The sequence below is a fragment of the Ceratotherium simum genome, chromosome 26 (assembly GCF_057802395.1).
Source record: "Ceratotherium simum simum isolate JZ-2026a chromosome 26, ASM5780239v1, whole genome shotgun sequence".
Taxonomy (NCBI): Eukaryota; Metazoa; Chordata; class Mammalia; order Perissodactyla; family Rhinocerotidae; genus Ceratotherium; species Ceratotherium simum.
In genome coordinates this window covers 17500585-17523786 of record NC_141925.1, presented here as the reverse complement: position 1 = coordinate 17523786, position 23202 = coordinate 17500585, and the positions used below count along the sequence as shown (strand labels likewise).

Here is a 23202-nt window from a genome sequence, read left to right as displayed (position 1 = left end):
CCGGCCCGACAAAAAAAATATTAAGACAATTACTTATTTTCCATATTTTATACTTCTCTAAATCTAACAAAATTCATTTTGGTCCTATATTTATTAATATTTGGTGTCATCTTAGACTTTGTATCAGTTTTTAAAGTAAGGCTATCTCTTTTATTATCCTCAGTTACTGAGAACAATGTCTATGGTTTTGGAGAACGTGGGATTGCAAAGTTTTTTATTTCATTAGCTGCCTTGGGCTTATTTTATCTCCTCTTGCTTTTTTGTCTGGAGACCACATTCTGGAGCCTGAAAAACTCTGTCTTTCATAAAACTATGTCTAATGTCTACAACATACTGAGGAAAGTCAAGAAGGTGAGTAACTAACATAGACTTTAGATACAACTCAGAGAAAGCTTAACGTTAGACCAGAATTAGGAATTTACATATTCCTACCTCTGTTACTTGATAAAGAAAATATTATTCAATTATACCAAATTCTAACTGGGACTAATTTGAATCACAAATCTTTCATCTTAGTTTGGGTTTCAGGTTCTAAACTTTGAATCCTCTGCCAACAAGGAAATACTCCATTTATAATGGATTGACTATGATAGAAAGCACTGCCTTGCGTATATACTGCCTTTGAGATGTATTTGGTTATAGTTTATGGAATTGGCTTCTTTAAAACTATGTAGGATTGTAAGGCTTCATGGCCTCTACCACTCAGACTATTAATTATTGCTTTACATATCTCTCATAATTTCACATAGTCTCAGTGTTCTGCCTAGGATTTTGTGTGTGTGTGTGTGTGTGTGTGTGTGAAGATCAGCCTTGAGCTAACATCCATGCCAATCCTCCTCTTTTTGCTGAGGAAGACTGGCCCTGGGCTAACATCTGTGCCAATCTTCCTCCACCTTATGTGGGACGCCACCACAGCATGGCCTGACAAGCGGTGCGTTGGTGCGTGCCCAGGATCCGAACCCGGGCTGCCAGCAGCAGAGCGTGCACCCTTAACCGCTATGCCACGGGGCTGGCCCTCTGATCTCAGTTTTCTTAACATTTCAAAATGAGAAAAAGTCACAGTTATCAATGAGAAGTAGAAGATAGTTCTTGAAACATAAAAAGTGAGAGATGTTAAATATAGAATTCTTCATTGATAGATTTTTCTTTCAATACTTTGAATATATCACACCGCTGCCTTTTAGACCCCATTGTTTCTATGATATGGAGTACTGACTCCATGAGAAGTCAGCTATTAATCTTTTGTGGTACCTTAGTATCTAATGAGTAAGTTTTCTCTAGCCACTTTCAAGATTTTCTTTTTGTCTTTAACTTTCAATAGTTTGACTATAATGTGGCTAGGTGTGGATCTCTTTGTTTTTACACTACTTGGAGTCCATTTAAATTCTTTGATGTATAAATTAATATTTTTCATCAAATATAAGAAATTTGGGGCCATTATTTCTTCAAATACTTCCATTATACAAATGAGGTAATAATAAACTTTTTTTCAGTTATTAAGAAGATTAAATATCTGTGATGTACACAGCGCCTAGCACATAACAAACACTCAATAACTGTTGGGTTTTAGTAAGGAACATTCTTGTAACTTATTAACATCTTCATTTTCCTCTTCCACTGCCCAAAACCCTTCCAGTATTCCCCGTCTCAATAAGTAACACCATCATTTATACGTTTGTTCAACAGAGAAATCTGAGACTTATCCTTAACTCCTTTTTTCATGTTCCATCCCCAATCTAATCTACCACTAAAATCCATGGACAGATCTTTCACTTTGTTTCAAAAGGACTTCTTAGTACTTTACGCTGGAAGCAAACATTTTCACTAGTGGCTACTATATATGACCCAGAAAATAAAAGGATTGAATGCCCCCCCATGGTGTATATCATGTTGCACTGTCCAGATCCCCCTTCAATGAAGGAGTTGTTGCCCTCAGCTTCTGGGAGTGCTATCTTCAGACAGCCTTCAGCTGTCATTATCTTTATGGATTGCTTCAGCAGCAGAGAGCCTCCTCTCCCAAGGTGACACTCTTTCCCATATGGCCTGCATCCAGTCACTTACAGATGCTAGAGTAAAATGTTTTGTCATCTCAGTGTCATTCAGACAACTTCAAGGCTTCCCATGGGGTCAACCAAAGATGTCATTTGGCCTGCATCACAGCTTGACTTCTCCTCCTGCCTACTCCTCACTCCTTCCTCTCCCTTCTACAGGTGTTGGTCCCAAGAGAACTCCACCTGCAACAGTTAGTACCAGGAGAGGTCTTAGAAATATACAATAAGATGGAGTTTTAGAACTAGAGGATTCACCACTCAGCTGGCAATGAGGTCCACATCTCTGGTGGTAAAGGAAGTAAAGATAGCCTCTGGCACAAAGTAGTGGTCCAATTGTTAAAACTTTCACCAGTGGTGGATTGAGATGATATACCAAGAAAGAGAATGCACTGACTGATATATCAAGTATTCAAGAAATATGGGGAAAATGGCAACCATAAGAACAATGGAATTATAAGGCTATTGCTAAGCTCCTTGCTTTATAAAAAAAAAAAAAAGCTGAGAGTTATTAGTAGGAGATTGAAAGCCAAGTGTGAAAATGAAAGGGCCTCTTTGGTAGCATATAATGAGGCTCTAATTTCCTGCAGTGGAAGGGCAGAGAAAACTGAATACTAGGAACAGGGACTAATTTTCAGATTATGTGAGCTCCAGGAAAGGTCAAACTCTCAACCAAAGATGATCTGCTATGCCAAGATCACAGCTCTTGTTAGAAAAGAATAGGACCCTGATACATGAGATGGGGACATCTGAGTTAATGACTCAAAAATCTTAAATCCCCAGATTACTCTGAACACTCTAGGTCTACAGAAATGGCACACTCCGCTCTGTTAAGAATTCACACTCCCTCCTCAGAGGAAGAAAATAGAGAGACCTCCCCTGCAAAACAGCATGTGCCTATTCATAGTTCTTGGTAATCTACTGCTTACTCCTTCAGTATTCAACAGAATACCAGAGATAGAAAATCAATAAAAGAATTATAAAACACCATCTACCAACTAGATCTAATTGACATTTATAGAACACTCTACCATAAAAGAGCAATGCACATGGAACATTGGCCAAGATGCAACATTCACAATTTTAAGAGAATTGAAATAATACAGAGTAGGTTTTCTGACCATCATGAAATTAAAAGTCAATAATAGAAATATAACAAGAAAATCTCTAAGTATTGGAAAATTAAGCAACACACTTCTCTATAACCCATAAGTCAAAGATGAAGTTGTAAAGGAAATTAGAAAATATTTTGAACTTGAATCTAAAAAACAAAACAAATGAACAAACAAAACAGAAACAGACTCACAGATACAGGAAACAAACTGGTAGTTACCAGAGCAGGGAGGGACTTGGGAGGGTGGGCAGAATAGGTGAGGGGGATTAAGTGATGCACACTAAATAAGTCGTGGGGATATAATATACAGCATAGGGAATATAGTCAATATAATCAATAATATTGTAATAACTTTGTATGCTGACAGATGGTAACTAGACTTGTGGTGATCATTTCATAGTGTATATAAATATTGAATCACTATAATGTATACCTGAAACTAATAGGATATTGTATGTCAATTATACTTCAATAAAAAAAGAAAATATTTTGAACTGAATGAAAATGAAAACACAAGATATCAAAATGTGTAGGATGCAACTAAGCAGTGTTTTAATGGAAATTTCTAATATTAAGTGCTTATATTAGAAATCAAGCAAGGTCTCAGGTCAGTAATTGAAGTTTCCACCTCAATAAATTAGGAAAAGAAGAGCAAAATACACTCACAGCAAGCACAAGTAAAAACAAGAAAAGAAATAAATGAAACTGCAAACAGAAAAGAAATTGAGAAACATCAGTGAATGCAACTCAAAACTAATTCTTCTAAAAATGATTACAGTAGTCTCCCCTTACCTGTGGGGGATACCCCCAGTGGATGCCTGAAACCGTGAATAGTACCAAACCCTATATATACTATATTTTTTCCTATACATACCAACCCATGATAAAGTTTAATATATAAATTAGGCACAGTAGGAGATTAACACTAATAACTAATAAAATAGAACAGGTATAACAATATACTGTAATAAAAGTTATGTGACTGTGGTCTGTCTCTCTCTCTTTCAAAATATATTCTTGTCGACAACTTTTACCTTTTCACTTAAAGGAAACACTTCACAGCTTCTCTTTGAATTCATATCCGAATTCCCAGCATCACTATTCTCACACTTTGGGGCCATTATTAAGTAAAATAAGGGTTTCTTGAACACAAGCACTGTGACACTGCAACAGTTGATCTGATAATCAAAACAGCTACTAAGTGACTAGCAGGCAGGTAGCATATGCAGTGTAGATACGCTGGACAAACGGATGATTCACAGCCTGGGTGGGATGGAGTGGGATGCTGCAAGATTTCATCACACTACTCATGCAATGGCATGCAATTTAAAACTTATGAATTGTTTTTCTGGAATTTTCCATTTAATATTTTCAGACTGCAGTTGACCACGGGTAACTGAAACTGAGGATAAGGGGAGGACTATAGTATAATTGATAAGCTTCTAGCCAGAGTGACCATGAAATAAAGAGAGACAACACATATTACCAATATGAGAACAAATGAAGGGATATCACAATAGCTACCAGAGAAATTAAAAGCAATTCTATACTCATAAATTTGGCAACTTAGATGAAATAGAGAAATTCCAAGAAAGGCACAAACTGCCAAAACTCACTCAAGAATAAATAAACTAAATAGTCCTATTTTAATTAAAGAAATTTCGTGCATAGTTTAAAACCTCCAAAAAAAAAAAAAAAAAAAAACTTCAAGCCTGGATAATTTCACTGATGAATTCTACCAAAAATTTAAAGAATAGCATCAATTCTAACAATTTCTTCCAGAAAGTAGAATTAGTGGGAGCATTTCCCAATTCATTTTATGAAGCCATCATTACCCTAATACCAAAATCTGAGAAAAATCAATATCCCTCATGAACACAGACACACAAATCCTCAACAAAATATTCACAAATAGAATCCAGGAATATATGAAAGGAGTGGGGTTTATTCCATGAATGTAAAGCTAGTTTAATATTTTGAGAATAAATCAATGTTACCCACAATATTAATAATCTCAAGAAGAAAAACCACAAGTTCGTATGAATTATTGCAGAAAAAGCATTTGACAATGTTCACCATCTATTTATGATAAGAAAAAAACCCTGCAAAGTAGGGAAAGAAAGGAACTATCTCAGCCTCATAAGTGGCATCTACGTATACAAAAAGCCTACAGCAAAAATAAGGGTGAAGACTGAATATTTTCCCTCTAAGATTGAAAACAGGGCAAGGATGTTCACTCTTACCACTCCCATACAACCAGTTTTGACACTGGAAAAGATAAAAACACTTAAAGCAGCTCTCTTCTCACTCTTGATTAGTATGTTTACTGAGCTGAATATATTCTCCTGCTTCATTCCTCCTTAACAAATAGTGTTAAATGAGTACTTGATGCAAAAATAGGTGATTCAAATCAAAATTTTGCTCAAGCAATACCAATCACTATTCATAAAATATGCCATGTTGTTTCATTCCTACATATCTTTCACTAAACTCCCACTGCTAACAGCAGCTTTTCTTCCATCCCCACCCTACCTTCATTCTCTCAATAAATCCTTGTTTATTCTTCAAACTTAGCTCAGACTTTGCCTATAGAGAGGCCTTCCCTCAAAAAAGAGTTCATTCTTCTCTTCTCTTGGACCTCATGGTCTCTTGAACATATTTTAATTGTAACAAATCACACTAGAAAATAATTAATAGTATCGATGTGGCTTTTGTTTTCCATGAAGTGTCCATGTTAGTGGCAAAAACATACTGCTTACTCATAGCTGTAGAAAAACTTGTTCATGACTCTAGTTTCCAAAACTAAGCAAGTCAAGAATAAATTTGTGCATAAGAGTTCAGGAAATTGGTAGGAAGGCTCTTAAAAATTACTCAAGCATTTCCTGACATCTTTGAGATTACTCCCCCAGGTCAGCTTTCAAAAAACCACTCAGTTTAAACCAGATATCTGAAGTATATTCACATCTGTGATCCTTGTCTTGAAAATATAGGCCATAGTGCCCACCCGAGTAATCAAGGAATATGAGAATGAAGATGTAGAAAAAGAAAGGAAGAGAATCCTGGCACTGCTTCCTAAGTTGAAGAATTCTCCACTGCTTCTTAAAGAACTTACAAAGGTAAAGTCATTCAATGACCGACATTGCCCAGAGCTTTACCCCATTAGCCCACCTTCCCTGCCAAGAATTTATTGGTAGTATTGCTAATTCCTTGGAGTTCTATGGGATCTATGTATATTCTGGTAAAATAGAGAGCTGAAAGGGGAAGAGCTCTTGTGAAACTGTCCACATGTAGCAGTCCACAGGGGTCTGAGGTTATGGTTGTGGTTGACCCATAATCAATGCTTTAGTACATTGTGTGTTTTTTTTCCTCAGATTTATTTTAAATGTCCAGTTGTAAAGGCTGTAAGAAATATCTCCCTTGTAGTCAAAGAGTCTGAGTGCTTTGGATTACTTGGATTAAATGGAGCCGGAAAAACCACTACATTCAGAATGTTGACTGGAGAGGAGACCATAACCTCTGGAGTTGTGTTAATTGATGGCATTAGCATCACTGAAAATATAAGAAAGGTATTTCTGGTCCTAATCACTGAGTCAGTGCCCCAAGGGAGGAAGTAACCAGGCAAGTGGGTGGGGTACATGGAAGTGAAGCTGGAAGCATTGATATATACATATCAATGAATATAAATATTCAAAGAATATATATATTCTTTTCTCAAAAGTAACAGACTCCAGGGACAGTGATAGTCATGATAACATATTGAGTTTGGGAAAAGGCAAATATTCTTTCTGGCTGAAACAGAGTATGAGTATCTGTATATGGGTCAATCTAGAACAGGAAGAACAGTTATTTCACTTAATCTGCTGTGATATAATTAGAGTTTGATATAAAACAATTATTAGAAAAAGGAGTTGTGAAAGATATTAAGAAAGTAGAATTGACAGAGTTTAGGCTCCATTTGGATGTGAGTTATAAGTAAAAGAAAGGAAGCTAAGATATTGCCCAAGTTTCTATCTTGAGCCAATAAATGGGTGAAAGTTCCATTCACCAAGATAGTAAATACAGGAGATAAGTGTGTTCAGAAGAGGGTATGTTGAGTTTTAGATGTCTGTTTTAGACATCCAAATGGAAAAATATCCAATACACAGTTGGAACCTGTGATAGTGAATTGACATAGAGATGTGAATTTGGGATTCATCAAAGTACAAGTGAAATTTAAACTGTGGAAGTAGATGAGATAATCAAATGGATGTGTGTATAATAATGAGAAGAAATATAGGGCTAAATCCTGAGGATTATCAACATTTCTAAGAGAGAGAGAATAACTGGAGAAGAAATTGGGGAGGATTAGTAAATTGGGAGGAAAATCTGGATAAAGTTTTATCACACAATCCACATAAGAGAAAATTTCAAGAACGAAATGAAACAGAGATGTCAGACAAGATAGGCCTGAATAGTGTCCACTGGACATCATTGAAACCTGAATGCAGTGGGATGACAAATAAGCTAGTAAGGATAAGTAAATAATGAGTGTGGACCAAACTTAGAAGGCAGCTGTCAAACAAAAGAGGAAAAAGAATGGCACCCAGAGTTTAAGGAGATGACAAGGACAGAACTGTAATTTTTAGCAACTAGAACATGTTTACATAAGTGGGGGAAAAAAAGCAGTAAAAGAAGTTTAAAATATATAGCAACAGGAGAAAAGAAGATATTCATTCAAACGGACCATAAATCAAAACAATATAGAAAGGTATAAAAGTAGCAAGTCTCGAGCGAGTGACGTCACCTTCATGGCAGAGTGAGCTGTCCCCTTTGCCTCTCCCTCTAAGTTACAACCAGTCAGACATCCACTGACCAACATAGGATTCCCTACACAGCACAGCAGCACACATAAGAGATCCAGGTATCTATACAGCTGAATGTGTGTGGACTGGACCCCTGGGAGGCAGTGGAACTGGGGGCGTGCTCTCCCAGCAGCAGCAATCTAGGGAACATATCTCCACACTGGCCCACATGCCTGAAAGAAAACAGACAGAGCTTGCTCAAGTGGTCCAGGTGGGGGTAGAGACATAGCCTGCACACCCACAAGTGGTCCTGGTGGGGTTGGAGAAGGCAGGCCAGCTTCCTACCTGCCCATCTCAGTAGACATAGCCTGTGCAGCCACCAGCAGTCCTGGCAGGGGTGGAGATGGTAGGTGGACTTACTACCTGCCTGTCTCCCAGAGTACATAGCCTGATCACTCCATGAGTGGTCCCAGTGGGGCTGGAGAGGGCAGATTGGATTGCTCCCTGCCCTTCTACCAGGAGATCCAGTGTGTGCACCCACATCCCCACCCCCAGCTGTGGCCAGGTCTTTCCAACAGTGGGGATAGTATACAAAACTTAGATTTTCCCAACTGGGGTGGGGTGCTCTGACCTGAGTCTTCAAAACACACCAGCTAGCACTAGAGACCAGAGGCTGTACAGCAAGAAACAACAAAAACCTCTCCCTGCTTAGCCCCTTCTCCCCCTAGCAGTGGCAGCTGGAGCCTGCCACCAGAGGCTTCAGGAACCACAGCAGAACCGGTCACCCAGCCCCCAGTGGTGGCATCCCTGACACCAGCTCCACCAGCCACAAGGTCTGTGTACAATTCCCTGGGTCCCCAGGCCCCTGACAGCAACAGTGACACCCATGAACCCAGCACCCCTGGCAGCAGTGCAACAAGCACCCCAGACAACCCAGAAGCAGTAGCACAGGTGGTGTACAGGGCAGCAGGATCCAAGCCCGTGGACAGCCAGTGGAGGAACATGAGAATCAAGTGACCCCAGAAGCAATAGAACTGTTTGCAGCCTGGTGACCCCAGTGGCAACACTTGAGACTAAATTGAAGGCACCAGCAACTTCAGAGGCACAAGTGACAAAAGGAGTGCACTGAGGACGCCCCTGGCAGAGGCAGTGGAGGGTGGAAAGTGTAGGCTCTCACATATAACCAGAAGCAGCACAGAGCCAAAGTAACCAAAGCCATAACCAAATAAGAAAGGTGGTTACTACCGCAAATGCGCCAGCAGAGGATCAATTCATCAAACACCATGAAGAACTACAGTAACATAGCAGAAAAGGAGAATGACAGCTCTCCAGAAACCAAACTTGAAGTCATGGAAGATTACAATCTGACTGACAGAGAATTCAAAATAGCTGTCACAAAGAAACCAACGAGTTACAAGAAAACTCAAAAGGACAGTTCAATGAGCTCAGGAATAAAATTAATGAAGAGAAGGAGTACTTTACCAAAGAGATTGAAACTATTTTTAAAAAAACAGAAATTCTGAATATAAAGAACACAATAAATGGTATGAAAAATAATGTAGACAGCATTAAAAATACAGCAGACCATATGGAGGAGATAATTAGTGAGGTCAAGCATAGAAACCTAGAGATGAGTCAAGTGGAGAGGAGGGAACTAAGATTTTTTAAAAATGAAGAAATTCTTTGAGAAATATCTGACTCCATTAGGGAAAGTAATATAAGGATTATACGTATCCCAGAAGGAGAACAGAGGGAGAAAGGAGCAGAGAGCTTATTCAAAGAAATAATAGCTGAGAACTTCCCAAACCTGGGCAAAGAACTGGACATGCAAGTACATGAAGCTAATAAAACTCCTAATTATCTCAATGCAAAAAGACCTTCTCCAAGGAATATAATATTAAAACTGTCAAAAGTCAATGACAAAGAAAAAATATTAAGGGCAGCAAGAGAGAATAAAATAACCTACAAAGAAACCCCCATTCTGCAGATTTCTCAGCAGAAACCCTTCAGGCTAGGAGAGAGTGGAATGATATATACAAAATACTGAAAGACAAAAATTATCAGCCAAGAATACTCTATCCAGTGAAATTATCCTTCAGATATGACGGAGAAATATAAGCTTTCCCAGACAAACAAAAGCGGAGGGAGTTCATTGCCACCAGACCTGCCCTACAAGAAACATTGCAAGGAGCCCTCCTGTCTGAAACTAAAAAGCAGAAGTTTGCAAAACCTTGAGCAAGGAGGTAAATAGATGGAATCAGAAAATTGCAGCTCTATATCAGAATAGATTAGTAAACAATTATAACATAAAAGATAAAGGGAAAGAAAGCATCAAAAATAACTATAACCAATATCATTAGCTCACAAACTCACAACACAAAAAAGAAGAATTTGTGACAACAAAAATTTAGAAGGGGAATAGGAAAGGATGCATAGGCTAATGGAAATAAGAGGCTATCAGAAAAAAGACTATATCATCTATGAGATCTTTTATACAAACCTCAGTTACCACAAAACAAAAAATCAGAGCAGTCACAAAGCATAAATAAAAAGAAAATAGAGAAAAAACATCACAGAAAACCAAAAACTGAAATGGCAGATAGAAATACAAGGAAAAAGAAACAATGGGAATATAGAACCACCAGAAAACAAAAGATAAAATGGCAGTATTAATCCCTGATATATCAATGATCTCTTTATGTATCATTGATACATAATATAAATGGATTGAATTCACCAATCAAAAACACAGAGTGGCTGGATGGATTAAAAAACAACACCCAACAATACAATGGCTTCAGGAAAAACATCTCAGCTCTGAAGACAAACATAGGCTCAGAGTGAAGGGATGGAAAATGCTACTCCAAGCAAATGGCAAGCAAAAGGAAGCCAGTTTAGCTGTCCTTATATCAGACAAAACAGACTTCAAGATAAAAAAAGATAACTAGAGACATACATGAGCATTATATAATGATAAAAGGGACATTCCACCAAGAATACATAACACTTATTAATATTTATGCACCTAACACAGGAACACCAAAGTATATAAAGCAACTATTAACAGACCTAAAGGGAGAAATTGACAGCCACACAATAATTGTAGGGGACCTTAACACCCCACATACGTCAATGGATAGATCATCCAGACAGAAAGTCAACAAGGAAACAGTGGCCTTAATAATACACTAGACCAGGGGCCGGCCCGGTGGCACAAGCGGTTAAGTGCGTGCTCTCCACTGCGGCGGCCCGAGGTTCTCTGGTTCAGATCCCGGGCACACACCGACGCACTGCTTGGCAAGCCATGCTGTGGCGGTGCCCAATATAAAGTGGAGGAAGGTGGGCACGGATGTTAGCCCAGCACCAGTCTTCCTCGGCAAAAAAAGAGGAGGATTGGCAGATGTTAGCACAGGGCTGATCTCTTCACAAAATATAATAATAATAATAATATACTAGACCAGAGGGACTTAATAGATATACATAATACATTCCATCCAAAAATAGCAGAACACATTCTTCTCAAGTGCACATAGAACATTTCCAAAGATAGACCATATATTGGGAAACAAAGCAGGCCTCAATAAATTTAAGAAGATTGAAATCATATCAAGCATCTTTTCCAATCACAATGGTGTGAAACTAGAAATCAATTACAAGAAAAACTGGGAAAGTCACAAATATGTGGAAACTAAACAACATGCTACTGAACAGCCATTGGATCAGTGAAGAAATCAAAGGAGAAATCAAAAAATACATGGAGACAAATGAAAATGAAAACACAACATACCAACTCTTATGGGATGCAGCAAAAGCAGTACAAAGAGGGAAATTTATAGCAATACAGGCCTACCTCATAAAACAAGAAAAATCTCCAATAAGTAATTTTAAACTACACCTAAAAGAACTAGAAAAAGAAGAACAAACAAAGCCCAAAGTCAGCAGAAGGAGGGAAATAATAAAAATCAGAGCAGAAATAAATAGACACTAAAAAATAATAGAAAGGTTCGATGAAACTAAGAGGTAGTTCTTTGAGAATATAAACAAAATTGACAAACCCTTAGCCAAACTCACTAAGAAAATAAGAGAGAAGGCTCAAATAAATAAAATCAGAAATGGAAGAGGAGAAATTGTAATGGATACCATAGATATACAAAGGATTATAAGAGAATACAATGAAAAACTATATGATAAAAAATTTGATAACCTAGAAGAAATGGATAAATTCTTAGAACCATACAACCTCCCAAAACTAAATCAAGAAGAAATAGAGAATTTGAATAGACCAATCACAAATAAAGAGATTGAAACGGTAATAAAAAACCTCCCGAAAAACAAAAGTCCAGGACCAGATGGCTTCCCTGGTGAATTCTACCAAACATTCAAAGAAAATTTAAAACCTATCCTTCTCAAACTATTCCAAACTATTGAAGAGGATGGGACACTTCCTAATTCATTCTACAAGGCCAACATTACCCTAGGTACCAAAACCAGACAAGGACAACACAAAAAACAGAAAATTACAGGCCAATCACTGATGAACAAAGAATCAAAAATCCTCGACAAAATATTAGCAAATCAAATATAACAATACATTAAAAGGATCATACACCATGATCAAGTGAAATTTATTCCAGGGATGCAGGAATGGTTCAACATCTGCAAATCAATCAAGGTGATATACCACATTAACAAAATGAAGAATAAAAACCACATGATCATCTCAATAGATGCAGAGAAAGCATTTGACAAGATCCAACATCCATTTATGATAAAAACCCTTAATAAAATGGGTATAGAAGGAAAGTACCTCAACATAATAAAGGCCATATATGACAAACCCACAGCTAATATCATCCTCAACAGTGAAAAATTGAAAGCTATTCCTCTAAGAACAGGAACAAGGCAAGAATGCCCACTCTCGCTGTTCTTATTCAACATAGTACTGCAAGTTTTAGCCAGAGCAGTTAGGCAAGAAACAGAAATAAAAGGGATCCAAATAAGAAAAGAAGAAGTAAAACTGTCACTATTTGCAGATGATGTGATTCTATATTTAGAAAACCCTAAAGAATCCGCCAAAATTGGGGCCGGCCCAGTGGCATAGCAGTTAAGTGCACACGCTCCGCTTTGGCGGCCTGGGGTTAGCAAGTTTGGATCCTGGGGACACACCAATGTACCACTCGTCAAGCCATGCTATGGCGGCGTCCCATAGAAAGTAGAGGAAGATGGGCACATCTAGCCCAGGGCCAGTCTTCCTCCGAAAAAAAAAGAGGAGGATTGGCATCGGGTGTTAGCTCAGTGCTAATCTTCCTCACACACACACGCAAAAAAGAATCCACCAAAAAACTATTTGAAATAATCAACAAATACCGTCAAGTTTCAGGGTACAAAATCAATATACAAAAATCAGCTGCATTTCTATACACTAACAACAAACTAGCAGAAAGAGAAGTCAAAAATACAATCCCATTTACAATCGCAGCAAAAAGAATAAAATATCTAGGAATAAATTTAATCAAGGAGGTGAAAGACCCATACTCTGAAAACTATAAGACATTATTGAAAGAAATCAAAGAAGACATTGAGAAATGGAAAAATATTCAATGCTCATGGATTAGAAGAATAAACATAGTTAAAATGTCCATATTACCTAAAGCAATCTACAGATTCAATGCAATCCCAATCAGAACTCCCATGACATTCTGCACAGAAATAGAACAGAGAATACTAAAATTCATATGGAACAACAAAAGCCCCGAATAGCCAAAACAATCCTGAGAAAAGAGAACAAAGCTGGAGGTATCACACTCCCTGAATTCAAAATATACTACACAGCTGTAGTAATCAAAACAACATGCTACTGGCACAAAAACAAACACACCAATCAATGGAACAGAATTGAAAGCCCAGAAATAAAACCACACATCTACAGACAGAGCTAATCTTCAACAGAGGAGCCAAGAACATACAATGGAGAAAGGAAAGTCTCTTCAACAAATGGTGTTGGGAAAACTGGACAGCCACGTGCAAAAGAATGAAAGTAGACCATTCTCTTACACTATACGCAAAAATGAACTCAAAAGGAATTAAAGACTTGAATGTAAGACCTGAAACTCCTAGAAGAAAATATAGGCAGTACACTGTTTGACATCAGTCTTAGCAGTATCTTTTCAAATATCATGTCTACTCAGGCAATGGCTATTATTAAAAATACAATAAATAAGTGTTGGAGGGGATGTGGAGAAAAGGGAACCCTCATACATTGCTGGTGGGAATGGTGCATCCACTATGGAAAACAGCATGGAGAGTCCACAAAAAGTTAAAAATAGAACTACCACATATTCTAGCTATTCCACTTCTGGGTATTTATCCAAAGAACATGAAAACACAAAGTTGAAAAGATATATGCACCCCTACATTCATTGCAGCATTATTCACAATAGCCAAGACTTGGAAACAATCTTAGTGCCCATCAACAGAGGAATGGATAAAGAAGATGTGGTATATATATATATATACAGTGAAATACTACTCAGGCATAAAAAAAAGACAAAATCGTGCCATTTACACAACATGGATGGACTTTGAGGGTATTATTCTAAGCTAAATAAGTCAGATGGAGAAAGCCAGTTACCATATGATTTTAATTACATGTGGAAGACAAACAACCAAGCACTAGATACAAAGAACAGCTTGTTTACCCTTGGTTACCAGAGGGTAAGGTGAGCGGGAGGGAGGATGAAAGGAGTAAAGGGGTGCATGTGTACCATAATGAATGCCAACTAGACTTTTGGTAGGGAACACGATGTAATCTATACAGAAACTGAAATATAGTGATGTACACCTGAAGTGTACACAATGTTGTAAGCCAATATGACTACAATAAAATAATTTTTAAAAAAGAAGATGTGATATATATGTGCAATGGAATCTTATTCAATCATGAGAAAGAAGGAAGTCCTGACATTTGTGACAATGTGGATAGCCCTTGAGGACATTATGCTAAGTGAGATAAGTCAGACCGAAAAAGACAAAAACTGCGTGATCTCACTTACATGTGGAATCTAAAAAAGCCAAACTCAAACAGCGAGTAAAATGGTGGTTACCAGGGGCAGGGGGTGGGGGATAGGAGAATTGTTGTTTAAGGGTACAAACTTGCAACTAGTAGACAAATAGGTCCTGGAGATGGAATGCACATAGTGATATTGACAACAATGTTGTATTATAGTTATCAAACTTGCTAAGAGTCTAGATCTTAATTATTCCAACCACATAAAGAAATGATAATTAGGTGATGTGATAGAAGTGCTCTCACTACAATGCTAATCACATTAAAATATATAAATGTATCAAATCAACATATTGTACACCTTGAATTTATACAATGTTATATGTCAAATATATTTCAATAAAGAAACCATAAAAAGTAGCAAGTCTCAATCCCTCTCCTACCACCTTTGCCTCATTCCTTCCCAAGCCCATACAAAAAGGTAACCAATCTTATCATTCTAGTTTTTATGTATATACAATCAAATATAAGGATCTATTTTCCATTTTAACACAAAAGGTAGTATACTATACACAATCTTCTGGACCATGCCAAATTGCTTTCCATATGTGGTTATATATACTTGCACTACACCAGCAGTGTTTGAGAGTGCCTATTTCCCTATACTGATCACAACAGAGTATATGATCACTCTTTTCAAGTTTTGCTTGTCTGATAGGTTTTTAAAAATGGCATTTCAGTATAATTTTAAATTTTCTCTTTTTATGAGTTGCATAACTTTTTAAATAACAATTGTATATATTTAAAGTGTACAACATGATGATTTATATATGTATACAGTGAAATGATGACTACAGTCAAACTAATCAACATATCTTCTCTTCACAGTTACCATTTTTCTGTGTTTGTGATGAAAGCACCTGAAGTCTGCTCTCCTAGCAAATTTCTAGTATTCGATACAGTATTATTAACCAAAGTCATCATGCTGTATATTATATCTCCAGACCTAGTCATCCTACATAACCACAACTTTGTACCCTTTGAGTAACATCTCCCTCTTTTCCCCCACCTCCCAGCTCCTGATACTACCATTCAACACTATGCTTCTATGTGTTCAACTTTTCTAGTTTCCACAAAAACATGAGATCATGCAGGTTTTTTTCTTTCTGTGTCAGGCTTATTTCATTTAGCATAATGTCTCCCAAGTTCATCCATGTTGATGCAAATGGCAGGATCTCCTTTTTTAAGGCTGAATAATATTCCATTGTGTGTGTATATATTTATACACACACCACATTTTCTTTATTCATTCATCTGTCAACAAGTACTTAGATACATTTTTGTATTTTCTTTCTTTGTTGAAATTCTCACTTTGTTCATGCATTGCTCTCCTGACCTTGGTGAGCATCTTTATGACCATTGTTTTGAATTCTCTGTCAGCTGAATCATTTATCTCCATTCCACTAAAGTTTCTGAGTATTTATCTTGTTCTTTTGTTTGTTGTTTTATTTCTCTGTTTCTTCATTTTCCTTGGCTCTTTTGTGTTGCTTTCTACACATTAAATAAAAGAGCCATCTCTCCTAGCTTTGACAGACTGTTCTCATGTAGGAGATGATCCTTGTCAATCAGCCTGGCTGGAGATTCTGGGTGTCTCCCAAACCTTTTTGCTTGTCCAAACTGCCATCTTTGTTCTTAGTGGCTCCTGGGAGATTAGGTTGTGTCAAGTTCCATCAGTGCCCTGAAGGGAGAGGAAATGTGCACATACCCATTCAAGCTCCTGAAGGACTGCTAATTGTCTGCCCTCTCAGCTCCTAGATGCAAAGTGATTGGAAGCCCAACCTTTGGGCAGCAGCCAGGAATGTTGGGACATTAGATATACTGTCTAGCCCCTTCAGGGAAAAACTGGGAGCTGGGTGTTTTTTCCTACTCTCTCTGTACTGACCCAGGGGGAATAGCCACTGGCTATTTAAAACCACCTCTTTGTTCTCTGGGGTCTTGGGGGACTTGCAAATGCAAGTCATTTTGAGTGTCTTTAATAAGAATGAATATTAAATTTTGTCAAATCCTCATCTATGGAGACAGTCATACTATTTTCTCCTTATATATATTTTAATAGGATGAATTTATATAAACTTTCTAATATCAATTCATCATTGCATCCTGGAATAAACTCCAGTGGCTCATAAGGCATTATGTTTTAGGAGGCTGCTGGATTTCTATGCAGTTTTTTTTTTTTTTTTAGGCGTTTGCATCAATATTCAGAAGTGAGATTGGACTTTTATACCCAGGAAAAATATCCTTTAAAAGTGAAGTTGTTTTACTTGTAATATCCTCTAAACTGGAAAAATCCAAATGTCCCTTCACAGGTGAATGGATTAACAAATTTTAGTATATTCATGCAATGGAATACAACCCAGTAATACAATGGACTGACTATTGATACATGCAATAACATGGATGAATCTCAAAAAAATTATACCAAGTGAAAGAAGCCAGATAAAAAGTGTAGATGTTATATGAATCCATTTAAATAAAACTATATACATTAAATTAATTATTAGTGGCAGAAAGTACATCTGTCATTGCCTGTGAAGTAGGAAGTGAGGAGGAGTGGGAGGCAGAGATTACAAAGGGACACGCAAAAACTTTTGGGGGTGTTGGATACACTGACTATCTTGACAGTTGTATATATTTATCAAAGTTATCAAGTCGTACAATTTAAATATGTACAGTCTATTGTATGTCAATTATACCTTAACAGAGCTGTTAACAAAATGTGGTGGTGGATGGTGGTAAAATAGAAAGTTTTTCAGTGAAAAAAATATGAGATTTATTACTACCAGCACACTCTTGCTGAAGGAAATACTAAAGGATTTATACTTCAAGGATAAGAAAACTGATCCAAGGTAAAAGGTTTGCAATGAAAGAAGGAATGAAAATGAAGAAAAAGATGGTAAACATATGAGTAAATGTCAATTATTACTATAAAGTAATAATATTAATAAGAATTATAAAATAAAATTAAAATACATGACAATGACCAGATCTAAGTTCCAAAGATAGTAAATGAAGTTAAAGTGTTCTTATTTATATAGTCTAGGAGTAAAATATAGTGATTAATTTTTTATTTTGGTAAGTAAGACTATTTTAAGTTTTAGAGTAACCACTAAAAGATAGAAATAGTGTATATAAATTTCAAAAGTAAATAAAAGATAAAATGATAAAAAATGCTCAATCAACCCAAAATAAGGCAAGAAAAAAGAGAGTAACCAAGCTGTGGGACAAATAGAATACATAAATCAAGTTGAAAGATTTAAATTCACATATATGAAGGATGACTTTCAGTATAAGTGAACTCAATGTTACAGTTAATGGACAAAGATTGACTGTTTGGATGAAAATAAAGAAACAAAAAATTAAACTATATGCTCTTTAAAATGGGCATATTTAAAAACATAAGGAAAGTTTGAAAGTAAATGGAGAGAAAAAGATATACTGTGTAGATACTAGCCAAAAGAGCAGGGATAACTATAATAATATTAGACAAAACTTTACGGTAAAAACCATTACTAGAGTTAGAAGAGTGTAACTGCATAATTTTCATCAGGAAGACATAGTTTAAAATTTTAGGAGGGCCGGCCCTGTGGCATAGTGGTTAAGTTCGGCACACTCCGCTTCAGCAGCCTGGGTTTGTGGGTTCAGATCCCGGGTGTGGCCACTCATCAGCCATGCTATGGCAGTGACCCACATACGAAATAGAGGAAGACTGGCACAAATGTTAGCTCAGGGCTAATCTTCCTCAAGCAACAAAAGAGGAAGATTGGCAACAGATCTTAGCTCAGGGTGAATCTTCCTCAGGAAAAATAAAATTTTAGATATCTAAGAATATAGTCTCAAAATATATAAAGTACAAAAAGGAGGAAGAATTCGAGGAGAAAGACAAATTCATGATTGTAGTGGCTAATTTTAACATACTTTTCTCTTACTATGATAGAACAGGGATATTAAAAATCACTAATGCTGTAGAATATTTGAACAAAACAATTAACAGGCTTAACCTAAAGAAATATATAAAACATTATACCCAAAAACTGACGAAAGGTTCTATTTTTTCATACACACAAGGAATATTTATTTAGAACTGATCATATGTTGATTAAAGCAAGGCTTAATAAATTTCAAAGATATAAGAAGATATATAAATAGATATTTATAAAAAGATCCCATTAGAACAAAACAAACCTTTGTAAATATCATAGGAAAATAAAAAGGGAATAAATACCAGTCATATCAATAAATATAAATAGGTTCAAATCACCTATTATTAAAATGATTTTAAAATTGCAATCCCAAATAAAGCCCAAATTCATGCTAACCTTAAGACACTCCTTATACAGTGATTCAGAAATGTTGAAAATAACATGCAAAGAATAAGAAATCAGGAGTCTTAGGCTTAATATAAAACAAGGTGGAATTCAAGCCTAAAAGCATCAAAAATGACAAAATGGGTGCTAATACTAAAAGGTAACATTTATAATGAAGGTTAAAAAGTTATGAGTATGTTTTTAACCAAATGACACATAAGCAACCTCCCTAAGGCATAAATTATAGGAGATATGAGAAGAAAAACATATAAACGTGAAGTGTAATTCTATTCTTTTAGTCTAAGACAAATCATGTCAGTAAAAAATAAATATGGACAAAGAATACGTAAGCAACATAGTCAATATGGTAAAGATGATATATATCAAATTCTGCATCCTTCAAAAATCATTTATGAATAGGACCATTTTTATTCTATACATTAAAAAACCCAATATTTCCAAAATATAAATATATATATTCTCTTACTGTAATTGAATAAAACAAGAAATAAAATCAGAATATGAAAAGGCCCTCACATTTTGAAATAAAAAAATCATCTTTAAATGACTCTTGCTTTCAATCAAGAATGACAAGAGTTTATAGAAAATAATGAAAGCATTATATGTGAGAGACTATGAGATACAATAAATCACTACTCAAAGAATAATGTATAATCTTATATACTCATTTCAATAAAGAAGAAAGAATAACTTAAACACCTGACTCAGAAAAAGACCAAAGTGAATGGAAGGAAAGCAAATAAAAATATAAATGTAGACAACAAGTGCATAAATTAATAAGCAAGAATATAAAGTCAGCTAACCAACAAGTAAGTTGAAACAACTAGAACTTTGTAAAAGTAAAGAAATGGATAAATCTATAAAAAAAAAAAACAGGAGAGAACACAAATGCATCGAAAAGAAATAATAAGAAACACAAAGTACTTGATTCAAATTTATGCAAAAAAAATTTAAATCTTTAGTGGAACTGATAATTTTCTAGCTACATACAAATTATTAAAATTGACCTCATAAGGAATAGAAAAATGAAACATAATTCCCATAGAATAAATAGAGAAAGTTGTCAAAGATTTACTCTTCAATGAAATAAAAATAAAATAAGGTAAAATAAAATACCAGTCCTAGAAGGTTTCCTAGGGGCTATTCCATCTTTGTAAAGAACAGATAAGAATAATGATATTTCAGCTCTTAGAAAAACTAGAGAAAACGTTCATAGAAAAATTAAGAAAATTGAACAATGTAAAATAAAAATAAATATATTTTAAAACAAAAATAAAGTCCACATATAAGTGAGATCATATGGTATTTGTCTTTCTCTGTCTGACTTACTTCACTTAGCATAATGCCCTCAACGTCCATCCATATTGTTGCAAATGGCAGGATTTCCTTATTTTTTATCATTGAATAATATTCCATTGTATAGGTATACCACATTTTACTTATCCATTCATTTATCAACAGACACTTAGGTTGTTTCCATGTCTTGGCTATTGTAAGTAATGCTGCAGTGAACATGGGGGTGCAGATATCTTTTTGAGTTAGTGTTTTCATTTCCTCCAGATAAATACCCAGAAGTGGAATAGCAGTATCATATGGTAGTTCTATTTTTAATCTCTCGATGTTTTCCATAGTGGCTGCACCAATTTACAGTCCCACCAACAGTGCACAAGTGTTCCCTACTCACCACATCCTCTCCAGCACCTTTGTCTCTTGTCTTGACGATAGCCATTCTAAGAGGTGTGAGGTGATATCCCATTGTGGTTTTGATTTGCATCTCCCTGATGATTAGTGATATTGAATACCTTTTCATGTACCTGTTGGCCATCTGTATGTCTTCTTTGGAAAAAATGTCTATTGATTTCCTCTGCCCATTTTTTTTTATTGATGTTTTAATGGTTTCTAACATTGTGAAATTTTGGGTTGTACATTTTTGTTTGTCCATCACCATATATATGACTCCCTTCACCCCTTGTGCCGACACCCCACCCCCCTCCCCCCACCCCCACTGCCCCTGGTAACCACAGTCCAGTTTTCTCTGTCCATGTGTTGGTTTATATTCCACATATGAGTGAGATCATACAGTGTTTGTCTTTCTCTTTCTGGCTTATTTCACTTAACATAATACGCTCCAGGCCCATCCATGTTGTTGCAAATGGGACGATTTTGTCTTTTTTTATCCTCTGCGCATTTTTTAATCAGATTGTTTTGGAGTTTTTTTGCTGTTGAGTTGTATGAGTTCTTTATATATTTGAAATATTAACCCCATGTCAGATATATGATTTGCAAATATTTTCTCCCATTCGGTAGGTTGCCCTTTTATTTTATTGATGGTTTCCTTTGCTGTGCAGAAGCTTTTTAGTTTGATGTAGTCCAACTTGTTTATTTTTGTATTTTTTATATATAAAGATATACATATGTGATATCACATATATATATCTTGTAATTGTTATCTGTGGGAAAGTTGGCCTAATAGAAGTTACTTGGCCATTACTGGAAGTGGGAATCCTACACATTATTTTAATTGATCTAATAGAATGACTATTTCCTAAAGATATGTGAATAGGCAATTTCATCTAACAAAAATCTATCTTGGGTACACAGTAGTGCACAATAGGTATGTGTTGAAAATTCCAATTAGGAATGTTAGTATTCCATTTTACTACAGTGGGTTCCAGCTATAAAGATTCCTTAGACTGGAAAAGAAATAATCCTTGTTGGGACCTCTATGAGTATCAAATCTTCTTAGCAGCATGAGCTAGAAAACTTCAGGTTTTCTATCTCATCCATGTTAACTGTATGCTCAATGGAATAACTGACTTAGGTCTGTTGCTTGTGATTACTCTCTTGATTCAGGTTAGGTCAAGAATTGGCTATTGTCCTCAATCTAACCCCGTGCTGAACCACATGACAGGTCGAGAATTGCTGATCATGTATGCCAGGCTGCGGGGGGTCCCTGAGCCAGAAATTTACAAGTATGTGGAAACCTTTTTGCATTCAATGCACCTGGAAACCCACGCTGACAAGTCTGTCCACATATACAGGTAAGACATTGTGCTGTTGCAATTATTAAGCTGCCTACCTGTGTTTCTACTGTTTAGAATGAATGTCTGCAAACTCAACCTGACCCCTCTGTCACCTAGAGGCAATGACTATAAAATAGCCTAATGTCCTATCAGGGTTTAGATGTCATGAATAAGTCAGATCCCACTTGTATGAAGTTAACCTTTTGCAGACATGAGCTGTATTGCATTTCAACAAAGAGCACCTTAGTCCCTATCTCCCTATGGTTCTTTGTCTCTCCAAAATAAAAATATTTCACCAATAATAACGCTGAAATAAATTACAAAAAGAAATGTCGTTTCAATGAAAATGAGTTGATATGTACACCTGGACTTGGGCCTACTGCTTTGTGAGTCATATCAAATAAGTATTTTGTTTATATGAGCTAATTCTGTCCTATGAATTAATGATGTATGTACCCTTCTTTCTCCTCCACTTTCTCTTTCCTTCTTTAATGATAAAGTAGAGGAAACAAACGTAAATTGAATACTGCTATTGCCCTAATGGGAAAGTCCTCAGTTGTCTTCCTGGATGAGCCATCTACTGGCATGGACCCAGTAGCCAGGCGCTGGCTCTGGGACACAGTTACATGGATGTGTAAAACTGGCAAAGCTATCATCATAACTTCCCACAGGTATGACCCATTGGGAGGCTTGGATGAGAGTTAGAAGAGTATAGGAGGGAATTAGTTGGAGCCAGGAATATAGGTCAGTGAACTTGTCTAAGCATATGAGCTATGTAGGAGGGACCATGGGTAGAGGCTGATTCTTGGCTCAATTCCAATTGAGTTCTGGAATCCTGAATTGAC

At 36.3% G+C, this 23202-nt stretch overlaps 1 protein-coding gene across 1 annotated transcript in view; it reads left to right on the top strand.

The window, feature by feature from the left end:
- The window catches only part of LOC106800148 (phospholipid-transporting ATPase ABCA3-like), a 204275-nt gene that overhangs the window by 158958 nt on the left and 22115 nt on the right, over positions 1-23202 (top strand). Inside the window, 5 exon segments of the mRNA XM_087417083.1 lie at positions 164-351; positions 6153-6278; positions 6534-6728; positions 22188-22375; positions 22858-23028. Coding sequence (XP_087273209.1) covers positions 164-351; positions 6153-6278; positions 6534-6728; positions 22188-22375; positions 22858-23028 — 868 coding nt within the window.